The sequence below is a fragment of the Schistocerca serialis genome, chromosome 2 (genome assembly GCF_023864345.2).
Source record: "Schistocerca serialis cubense isolate TAMUIC-IGC-003099 chromosome 2, iqSchSeri2.2, whole genome shotgun sequence".
Lineage (NCBI taxonomy): Eukaryota > Metazoa > Arthropoda > Insecta > Orthoptera > Acrididae > Schistocerca > Schistocerca serialis.
In genome coordinates, this window is record NC_064639.1 from 284,055,219 (window position 1) to 284,067,585 (window position 12,367).

Consider the following 12,367-nt stretch of genomic DNA (forward strand, 5'->3'; position numbering starts at 1 on the left):
ACAATGAAGACTAATGGTGAAAGTGCACTTCCCTGCCTCAAGCCATTCTTCTGTTCAATCCAAGCTGATCTCTCTCCTCCCACTTTCACATAGCTCACACTTCCATGGTACATTTCCCTTATCCTCCAAATATACTGTTTTGCTACTCCTCTGTTCTCCAGGGCTTTCCACACTTTACTTCTATGTACACTATCATATGCATTTTCAATGTCCAGGAAGGTCATTAGTAGATCTATTCCATAGTCATAGTGCTGTTCATGCAGTTGCTGTAGAGCAAAAATTAGATCCACCGTGGACCTTCTCTCATTCTTCCTTCAAATTTTGCCCAAATTTGTGCTTCCAAAATTTTCTCAAAAATCTTGGCACAATGACTCATCGGTGGTATCCCTCGATAGTTCTTGCACTCTTTTCTATTTCCCTTCTTAAAGATTGGGACAATTATTCCCTTCTTCCAATCTTCTGGGATCATCTTCTGTCTCCACACAATTTTCATCACTCGATATAGCCATTGCTGCTCTCACCATCTCCTCACTCAGCTCATCCAGACTGGTGACTTCCCTCCCTTCATCTTGCCCAATGCTTCTTCCACTTCTCCCCATGTAAGGTCTTTTTCTATTTGCTGTTCCTCCTCTTTTTTCTCCTCCCCTTGTTCCTCCTCATCCAGGTCCCCATTCGTGTTCAGGAGTTCTTCAAAATACTCCTTCCACATGTTCTTGAGTTCCTCATTATTCTCTACATCTTGTTCACTTTTGTTCACCATTCGAGCATAATCTGTCATTCCGTTCTTCCTCTTACTTTTAATCATCCCCTATAACACCTTTTTTGAATCTTCACTATCCTCCTCCATCATTATGGTCCACTGTTCCATCCACTTTCTTCTTTCCTCCACCACCACTCTTTTTGCTTATTCCTTTCTTGCCTGATACTCTCAAATTGAAACTAGTGATCAGGAACATTTGAATTGGTTACCAAATCAATGTCCAGCTTGTGAATATGTCCCCCAGTGAAATTTAGTGACTACAAATTAGGATATCAGCCTCAACAGTCTCAAGAATCAAATGCATTAGTTTGGCTGTCAAAAGCAATCCATGAAGAGCTTGCACTAACAAACTGCAGTGAAGCTACAGAAAGTAGTAATTCGAATAAATTGTTTAACATGATGAAGAAGAAATGAAGGCATTTGAAGAAAATTATACATGGGACTTAGTAGAACTGCCTAAAGGAAAATGCACTATCGATAATGGATAGGTAATTCATATTAAATATAGATCTGGTGGATCGATTGATCAATACCATTCTCATTTGGTTGTGCATCGTATGTTTCAGTGTACCGGACTTAACTGTGAAGAAACTTTTAGTCCAGTTGCTCATTATGACACAATTCATGCTGTAATAGTGGTTGCAACAGTAGAAAATTTGAGAATTGGTCAATTTGACGTTGGAACTGCATTTTTGTTTGGTGACTTGTATACAGAAATGTGCTCAACTCAACCAGAAGTTTTCAATGATGGGCCAGGTCATGTTTGTCGCTTCAAGAAATCATTGCATGGACTTAATCAATCACCTTGTTGCTGGAATAATAAGTTTCACTCTGAAAAAGAATGGCTTTATTAGTTCTACGGAAGATCTTTGTCTTTACGTTCGTCAAGGTAACAGAAAAATTACTGGTTGCTATTTATGTCGGTGATGAGCTTATCACTGGAACAACTCATTTTTAGATTTGTTAAAGTAAGACATCAAAATAACAGTGGGATCTTTAGACTCATTTTTAGACCTGCAAATAGAGCTTGTTTGTTTCACAGCAAGCATACACAGAAAAGATTGTACACTGTTTGAACATGGCTGATTCGAAACCATTAAAAACTCCCTGTGTTAATGAACAATTAGACAATGAATATAGTAATACTCTGGTCAGGAATGTTCCTTATTGTTTGGCTGTGAAATCATTAATATACGTAGCATGTTCTACTCATCCACATCTTGCTTATGCTGTTTCAAAAGCTGCTCGATGTATGGCTAATCCCACTTCCACTTCCACAGATCAATCATCCAGACTGTTGCCCATGCAATTATTGAAAAGGCTGCTGCCCCTCTTCAAAAACCTCATGCTTATCTAGCCTCTCAACAGATAGCCCTCTGTTCTGATTGCACCTACAGCACGGCTATCTGTATCGCTGAGGCACACAAGCCTCCCCACTAACGACAAGGTCCATAAACAGTACAATATCCTGCTGTTCCTGGAGCTACTTGAGGTAGACAAGACACCACATTTGCCCAGACATGTGATGCCTGTGTGTAAATGGAATGCATTTGGTAGACCACTGAACTTACAGATGAAGCTCCTGTAGTCAACAATATTCATTTAAGTCAGAGATATGTGACCCAGTGGCTGTAGTGGAGTCTGTACCAAGGGCAATTGTTGGTTGGAGATCTTTCAGTCCTTTAGGGAAGCTAACAATTCGTGGACTGGATTTTGACATATGTTCAACCCTCCTTGTACAGTTGTCCAGTGTTTCCTCCCTGCTGGAATTGTGTTCATTCTTGTAAAATGTTCACACTGTATGTGGCCAGCATTAACATCCTTTCAAAAATGATATCATTAGAGGTGGACATTGAGCTCAGGTACAACGATGGTGCAGGAAATATATCTTGGTACTTAGAACTTACCATCAGGAGCACTCACCATCAGTTATTTAGGGAAACATAGGAAAACGTATTTCTAGGCGGTCAAACAGCATTTTGTAATCTTGTCCTCCGAAATGTAATTATTATGCCTTAGTTCATCCCACTCTGCATTGGATTCTGAAGACCCAATTGTTAACTATTCGAAAACAATAAATAGTATGTGTGTTTCCTCAATCTTCCCTACTTGTTCCTGGTGTGATCATAGACATAATCATCTGACTGACAGATACAAATCTTGAAGACTTCTTAAAATTTGTGGTGCCATTGTCATTTATAACTCCACATTTTTCTGGTCCGTACAGATTTCTCATTATCTTCATTTGTTTATATTTCAATTTATCTGTTTTTATCCAAAATCACAAATTGTACACTTATCCTTAAGCTAGTATTATCTGCTATGTGGCACAAGTTAAACATAATGTCATTGACACCTAGTTTTGGATTATTTGCCATTGTAATATTTCTTACAATGATTCCAGGACTGATGTAAGCAGCCATTGACTGTTTGTTTCTGGACCCAACAACCTGCAGTGATTCACTTGTAAAACCAATAGTCAATATGATGTTTAGAATGAAATACAATGATGGAAAAAAAAAATCACAACACCTAGAGTGAGTTGTGTGACATAAACGAAATATTGTAGGCAAATTTCTACATCTGAAAGACGATTTCTATTCCAATTTTGCACCAACTGTGTAGCAGTGGCAGTAGTAGTGCCACTATGAGGACGGAAATCAGGTTTGCACCTTTGAGAGGACATGGTGAGTTGATTTTAGTCAAGAATGCCTTTAGGGTGAAAAAGATGCCATTGTCAATTCCTCACTGAGTTCGACAAAGGTCATCTAATAGGGCTACGAGAAGCTGGATTTTCCTTCTGCGATATTGCAGAAATACTTGGCTTTGGCACATTGTACTGCATCTGCAGCAGCAGTTTGAGCTGCATTTGGCACCACAGTGACACAACGAACTGTTACAAATTGGTTGCTTCAAAGGCAGCTCCAAGCCAAATGCCCTGCAGCATTCCACTGATCCCACACTACTGCCATTCACAGCTTCACTGGTGTCAAGCAAGAGCTCATTGGAGTGCAGAGTGGAGGTCTGTTGTGTTTTCAGATGAAAGCTGGTTCTGCTTCGGTGCTCATGATGGCTGTTTGTTGGTTAGGAGGAGACCAGATGAGGGCCTGCATCCACCCTGCCTGCGTGCTAGACACACTGCACCTACACCTGGGGTTACAGGATGTGGTGTGATTTCACATGACAACAGGAGCACTCTCAACCCATGCACCCTGTCTGCAAATCTGTATTCCAATTTGGTGATTTGACCCATTGTGCTACCATTCAGGACCAGCATTCCAGGGAGTGTTTTCCAAAAGGATAACACTCACCCACATACTGCTGTTGTAACCCAATATGCACTGCAGAGTGTTGACCTGTTGCCTTCACCTGTTGAATCATCAAATCTGTCTCCAATTGAACACATGTGGGACATCATTGGACAACTCCAGTATCATCCACAATTAGCATTAAACGTCCCTATATTGACCGACCAAATGCAGCAGGCATGGAACTCCACCCCACAAGCTAACATTCGTCAGCTGTTCAACATTCTGGCAGTTACACCAGTTATTAATCTACCAGCATTTCACATTTGCAATATCTTATCTCACACTTAGATTAACCTGTGATCTTGCAGTGTTAATCACTTAAATAGGTTACATAGCCAAATGTATTCTCAAAATCTCATTATTCTACGTTACTTATTTTTTGGTGGTGAAATTTTGTTCCATCAGTGTATATAGGTACAGGCCATAGAAGAAAAGTGCTGTATCACAGAATTGTAAGCAGTTACTCGATGACAGTGCTTTGAATGGAATTATGCACTGAGAAACATCCAGATGACAGTTTGACTGTAGCCAAGGACACAGTAGAATACTCAGTGGCAGAACTCACTGCTGAACATGACTTGCTAGAGTTCAATAGCTGCTTCACAAACCTTGTTATCGGGACCCTTCCCTGCCTAACACTAGCTCCTCTGAATTTGTAGGTAGGAGTTGTCCTTGCAACACTCCCTTTGATCCTGTAAGCCTCCTGGCCCCTCTCCACTTGCTCCTGGTCCACTCCCACCTACACCATGACCCTAACCTTACTTACCCTGTGCTCACATCCTCATCTCCAGTCTCCCTCATCTTCTGATCTCTCTTCCCCTCCCAGTCTACTCCTCTACAGCACAGGGCACAACTCCCTGGGCCTGAAGCTTTATGGAGGTTACTGGTGTCACTTTTCTATCCTGGGCACATTCTGCCTCTCACCCTCAGCAGTCAGCTACCTCTCCACTTTCAAATTCAGTGATTTTTTTTCCCTCACAATAAAAACAAACATTGCACCCACAAACAAAAACCAAATACACACAAGTTAGCTCTATGTGGGCAAACATTGGATGCGCCACCAACACACAGTTTCAAAACTACAAACCATAAGCAGCACACAGAATTCGTCACGACATCAAAAAGTAGTAATTCTGCTGGCTGTAATTGTGTTCGAAGCAAAATTTCTGAAACCTTGCCATGATTTGATGGGACAACTTTTAAGCTATCTTTCTAATCAATCCGTGACTGGTTGTAGTTCCTGAATGACATACTTATGCTATAGCAACACCCATCTGTAAATTGGAGACAATCAAACCAGCTCTAACTACTTCTTTCATTCCATCCAGACTTCTCTAAATGGTTTGAAAATGTGTAATGTAATAGGATACTCATTCATTTAACTGTGTAGAACTTGTTAGCTGCCTCTGTTCAGCTTTTGTAAGGTATTCTCCACAGAGAAACCAATAAAAGGCCTCATAAATGAAATTTAGACAGAGATAAACCAAAAAATCATCCTGTTGGTACATTCTGTGACTTTGTCATGCCTTTGATTGCATGGATCACAAAATTTGACTTAGCAGATTGAGATGTTATGGTAGTAATGGCATAGCTCTGCATGGATGGAGTCTTGCCTCTATAACACAATGTTGGTAACCTCATTGACAGACTATATGACAGACAAGAAAAGGGCTTGGAATAAGGGGACATAAGAAGGGTACCACGAGGATCAATATACAGGTTCCACTCTTGTCCTTAACCTATATAAAAGATCAGCATCCATTGATTTCAAAGGGTGGTTGAAAAATTATAAGAGTTTGCAGATGGAGCAAACACACTAATCATAGGCACAAACTCAGCATCACCTGACTCAGTGTAGATAATAGCTTAACAGATACAATAGTAGTTCACAGCTCACAGTGTGAATCCTAATCATACAAAGACCCACATTTTGCACTTTCAGACAAGCAGTGATGACATGTTCATACCAGAAGCCGATATTAATGGTTGTACACTAAGTGAAACACAGTGCGATGCAGCTGACTGACAAGTTAAAATTGAGTCAACACATTCATAAAGTAATCAGGAAGCTCAATTATTTAATCTAAAACAAGTATATCGGCTTGTTTTACATGTTTTCAGTTCTTGTTACTTTATAAGATTTTCACCTGGGGTAGTGCACGAAGTGTAAATGAGATGTTTATTTAGCAAAAATAAGCTATAAGAATATTATGTAAAGTGAATGTACATACATCTTGCAGACACATTTGAAACATTTTGGAATTTTTACATTGCACAATACATTTAATCCTTAATGGTTCTTGTTAATAACAGTAACTGAACAGTAATACACAGTTGCAGTACATGACAAAAAATAATTTTCATGCAGACTTTGCCTTTTTGTTTAGGGTTCACTGTGAAATAAGGTGCTCTGGTACAAAGTTTCAACTTGCTCCCAGCTAATATAAAACAAGAAATTGGGAATCCCAAATGGTTCAAAAGAAAATTAAAAGCATTCCTGCTAACCACTTTTCCTACCATTTACCTGAATGTCTATATTTAAGAATTGAAATACTCTGTTAGCTACCGGGCAAGTAGCAGCGTTCATTGTAAAGTCACATGAGTAGTAATGTACTGGAAACAGTGCTCAGTATTTACATATGAGAGAAACTATTTTCTTTAAAAAAACACCAATGTAACTAAATAAATTTGACCTGTCAATGGAAGCCATTTAGTGCAGTGGTAGTCGAACTGCTCCCTATCACCTACTAGTGGGTGTTCCAACTTTGATGATGGGCAGTAGGCAGTAAGGGTATTAAAATTATTTTCATTAGCTTTGCATAAAATTGTGACCATGTATTTGGTGAACAATTATTATTATAAGCTTTAATTTGCTGTAACTCTGCTTTGTAAATTTTGTGAAGTGACATTATTTCACTACTTTATTAAAAAGAATTACTGTGGAACGTAGTTCGCTGAAACCAGTCATCGCAGTAAATGCCGGGCAGTAGTGATCTTGGCTATTTGAAGTTGTTCTTCTGTTTCTGATATAAAATATGTAAATTTGAATTGCTGTGTGAATCTTGAAAATCACACTGAAGTATCCACTTTACATTTAAATGTTCCTTTAGCTACAAGTAGTTTTGTGTAATTCGGTCCTGTTGTCAAGTGTTACTGTACATTAGTAACTGTTACCATTAAAAGTATTCTTTACAGAACTTCTTGACCAGAAGGAAATGTCCAATCTAGCACCAGTACACGGGGGGTATTAAAAAGAATCATCTGATTTTTAAAAAAATCATAACTATTATGTTATTCAAGATATGTGCGTGAACAACATACTGTTGGAAAGGGAAAACTCTCGAGTTTTATATGGTTCCCGCTCAGTAGCAGCAGTGTGCACCCACATCAGGAAGTGAAGGAATTTGTAGATCAAAAGATTACTGAACAATTGATTGGTCGCACTGGACCAAATGATTCAGACTTACGTTACTGGCCTCCAAGGTCACAGGACCTGACTGTATGTGATTACTTGTTTTGGGTTTATAACAGATTCTGTTTATGTGCTACCATTACCAACAACAATGAATGAGCTGAGAAATCGTATAACAGCAGTTATGGAAGCTGTAACTCAGGACATGCTCGTTGCAGTGTGTTGACATACGCCATGCATCTAAAGGGGCCACATTGACTACCGATGAGTAGATATGAAAAAAAACTTTTTGAATTTCCCGTTCGTCAAAAAACAAAATTCATTGTATATGTTTATTGATTTCAGAAATATAGACGTGTCAAATCGGATGATTCTTTTTGATACACCCTATACTTTTCCTTCGGTGTGTATCATAAAAACTCCATACACAAGAAATGTTGAGTTTAATTTTAATTATTTGATTATTGTTACAAATGTTTATCATATGGATTTCTCTCTCTAATTTGATTCATTGAGCATTGATATACATGGTTTTTCCATCTCTTGCATTGTTATTCAGAGCATCTTCAAGACACCAGGTTCACTTCCGGCCACAACAATCAGTAGACTACGTGAACAACATTCACAACAAAAAGAAACAAGGAAGCAAACTGAAGTGCTAAGATGAAAGTAATGCTGATTGCATGATATTACCTCAGAAAATCAGCTGTCAAGTTCCTGAATTAGATGCTACCTGTTGAATCAGGCAGAATGAATTAAGAATTCATGTTGATTCTCAGTGATGTTACAAAATGTGTAGCATTTGCATTTTAAGTCTTTGTTACTATTGATGAGATACAATAATTACAGCACGTTCTTTTTTCATTCATGAGCACTGGCTTCAGATGAAATTTATTAGTTTTCTTACAGGTATAATATGAGTTAACCATGAGTCACATATGATTATATGTATATATGTGTGTGTGTGTAGTCTTCTTTTTGTATGTGAACAGGTGTAGCTTAGACGTTATTGTTGACATAATAGTCTCTGTAAACTTACATAACATGCAAAACATGACAAGGAAATCAAACTGTTCAGTAATAATGCATTGTATAGTATTTATTTTTGTGGGTTAAGAGGCATGCACATTGTGATTTTTCCCATACTTCGTGGATTTACTCATTTCATAATTTCCTTCTAATTTATTTAATTATAGCGTTTCTGAAATGTTTTGTTACCCAGAACACTCCTTTGTACAAATGTATAGTTATAATTGAAATACACATCAATCTTGTGAAGATTGTAAGGAATGATAGTGACTTGTTGTACTATGTAGTTTCCTGGGGTAAAATATTTCTTCTGTTGTATTTAAATGTGGTTGCTCTAGTTAATTTTTGAATCGTGCCCATCAAAGTATGAGCCATTATAAGGCAGCTTCATTGTCATACAAAACTAATTTTGGCAAAACAGAAATTTTTCAAGGTAATTTATCCTGACAATCTGGCCTACTAGACTACCACTTGTGATTGGCTATAGTCATATAATCATTGTGGATCCGTGCCTTGGTGGGTCATCTGTAAGGGGGGAGGGGTGGGGGGAGAGCAGCAAATAATTTGTTTCATGTACTGCTATAGATGATGTGCTGTTATCGCTTTCATAATTTTTATCTGGCCTTGTGGTTATTAGGGCCAAATTTATGTGTGTTTCTAATTCACTTTCTTTGTTGTAGAGCTTATTAGCAAAAGGTCTCTTCTGGCTCCATATTTTTATAGCCTTTACAGAATGGGTCCTGAGGCAGCTTTTTTGTACATAAGAAAACATAGCACAGGTGCTTTGTAGTAATTACATAATTTCAAGGGCTCATCTAGCAGCTATCCGAACACTACAAACTGTTTTCTAATGTTAAGTTGGTACAGCCAAGTGAATTGATCAATATTAAACTTTATGTAAGAAATACCGTCCATTTTAATTATAAACTGTTACTATGAATGAGGCTTATTTAGATTCTGATGGAGGTAAGGCTACAAGTGAAGAATTTTGTGGTTATATTTATAAACATTTTGGTTAAGGCTGTCTACAAAAATGAGATGGGACATAGATAGTTAGAATTGTAATGATAAAAATTTGTTTTGCTTTGAAATGTATAATCATGTTTAACTATAATTTTCAACTATGGAAAATCATTGTGATAAACTAATTCATATCATCGGCCACATTTAACTTCAACAATTAAGTGATATGATACTAGTCATGGAACCACTTCTTAAGACAAACCCTGTGAATTTATAGTGGACATTGAAATTAGTGATTGTTGAGATTGTGTGCCTGTGTCATGGGTAATTTGACTGGTCTCATTGTGTGCGCTCAGAAGAACCCTGGATCATGTTCCCTTTCCATTAATATATAACTCAACAGATTCCATTTTTGCAACATGATTTCGCTTTTATCATTGCCTGTTAACATGCATATATTATAATGTAACAATATTTTCTGTACAATATTCAGACTGCTGTATAGCAGTGCTTGAATTAAACAGGTTTTTTCTATGAACTAGTTTCTTTCATCTCGCAATATTTCAGAAATTTTAATGTATAATAATTACCACAATTCTTGGATCTCACTTGTTACAATTTCAATTAGAAATGGGCATTTGTCTGTGATACTCTACATTTATAACAGGTTGTGATGTGAATTGTGATTATTATTCACTAAGCATGAACTGTTAACCTTACAAAATTCGGAATAAAGTCCTTCAAACTAATTTGTTTACATGTTAATCCTCTCTTTACCTCCATTACATGAAATTTTTATTTATTATTTTGATTATTGTGTTTGCTTTTGACGTGCTTGATAAGTTTGTATGTGTAGGTCACAATATACAGCAATATAAGTAATATACCTTGCTAATTTATGAATTAACACTGCTTAACACAAAGTTGAACTGGTAGGCAATGATAAACAGATTGTTTTCATATAATGGATGTAAAACTTTCTTGTGAGTGAAATGATCAGTTGGCAAGGCAAAGACAGTTTGAGGCTTTCTTGGTAGTGAGGGCCAGTTGTTTATCAACTATTTGTTTAGAGGGGTTTCTTTGCAGGGCGGGGGGGGGGGGGGGTGGGGGGGGCAGCGAAGAAGGCAAGCAAATCCATTCACTGATTTCATCTTTCAATAAACCAATTAAGAATGCATGCATACCGATACTGTGGGAAGGTGTGTTTAGGCAATCAGCACTATGATGTTCTATAGAGAGAAACAGCTCATTAATAGTAATATGGACCCAATTCTATAGGTTGTGCTCTTAAAAACAATTTCATTACTTCAATTTTTAAAGTGACATCATTTATCTAGGAAGACATTGGTCCCACTTTGCTTTGAGACCAGTTACGAAAAGGAGTTCATATTTACTGTAGACTGCAATATCAATCAGCCAGAGAGAAACGTTGTGTTATTATTACTATTTTACAAACACTGTGCATCACATCTCAATGAAAAAAAGAAAAACATAATTTGTTTGAAAAAAGAAGGCATTTATTTTGTTTTTATTTAGACTGAAAAATTTTATGTACTGTTTTCAAATGTAGTTTTCCTTTCAACAGTTTGGAAACAAATACTTTCATGACATCCATAAGACTAATTTTTCCAGCCCTGTCTTGATGAACGTGGAGGAGGAGGTGGGTGAGTTTCAACTGAGTCATTGTTGATCTGAGGTAAGATTAAGTCACCTCAAGGCACTGAATGACCTCCCAGAGGATGCTGACAATAATGGAACTGTCAGAATCAGAATGATGAGGCAAATAACTTCCTCAAAGAGTTCTTTAACACTACCAGGTTCAGCAATAGGTTTCCTTCCAATAGAGGATACATTACATGGTTGTAGTAGTAGTCCTTCCAATAGAGGATACACTACATGGTTGTAGATCCATAGACCTCTTTTTACAAGGATATATAGGACATGTCAAAGTATTTACAAGTTTAGACCAATTTAAAATAAGCTAATTCATATACATATACATTTACAGAACTCTAGTTAGAGACAATCATTAGTTTTACTCCTAGTATACAATACTTTTTCTACAAAAAAATTATTAAATAATGTAATGCCATACTGTTCACTCATATCTCACTAACAGTCATTGCACACATTATACACACATTTTTTCATAACCCCCCCCCCCTCTCTCTCTCTCTCTCTCTCTCTCTCTCTGGGCCATTTTCTGTATCACGACCTGCCATTTGCTACCTTGAGAAACTGAGGCAGCATCCCTCTATAATGAGTGAGGTGGAGATGTTGAGCTCAGAAAGAGGAAGAGGTGTTAGTATTGTGCTATGCATAGCTTGGGTGGAAGTTTTTCCATAAACGGGAGAAAGAAGGAAAGAAATATAGTGTGAAGGTGTCATGTGGAGTATTGGATGTTTTATAATCATCGTTCTTATGATTTATTTATATAACATTTTTTTTATCAAACCCATACTCTGTTTCATCTAGATAATCCTTAATGTATAAAATGTATTGTGTAACAGGTACTTTTTAGCTGCCTTTTTAAATAAGTATATTTTTGCAATTTCTTTAATCTCTTTTGGTAATTTATTGTGCAGTTTTATTCCTTGGTAGAAAATGCTGTTTTGAGTTTTATGTTTATTTTTTCTTGGTAAATGTAAGTTGAGTCTGGCTCTTGTTCCATGGTCATGGACAGAACTGTTCGTGCAGTAATTATCAATGTTATTTTGGATGTGTACAACTGACTAGTAAATGTATTCATACAGAGCAGTTAAAATCCCCAGTGTTTTGAACAGATCTTTCCAATGAGCTCAACTACCATTTTTGGTTATGATTCTTATGGCTGTTTACTGGAGTTTGAAAATTGTGTTCATATTTTGTGCATTTGTTCCCCAAAAAGAATGC

At 37.2% G+C, this 12,367-nt stretch overlaps 1 protein-coding gene across 1 annotated transcript in view; it reads left to right on the plus strand.

The window, feature by feature from the left end:
* LOC126457046 (growth hormone-regulated TBC protein 1-A) overlaps positions 1–10,199 on the plus strand; it is a 50,944-nt gene extending 40,745 nt beyond the window's left edge. The window contains exon 7 of the mRNA XM_050093035.1: positions 8,043–10,199. Within this exon, the coding sequence (XP_049948992.1) occupies positions 8,043–8,150 (108 nt within the window). The 3' untranslated portion in view covers positions 8,151–10,199. The remainder of the gene's footprint in view (positions 1–8,042) is intronic.
* Positions 10,200–12,367: the final 2,168 nt, after the last annotated feature.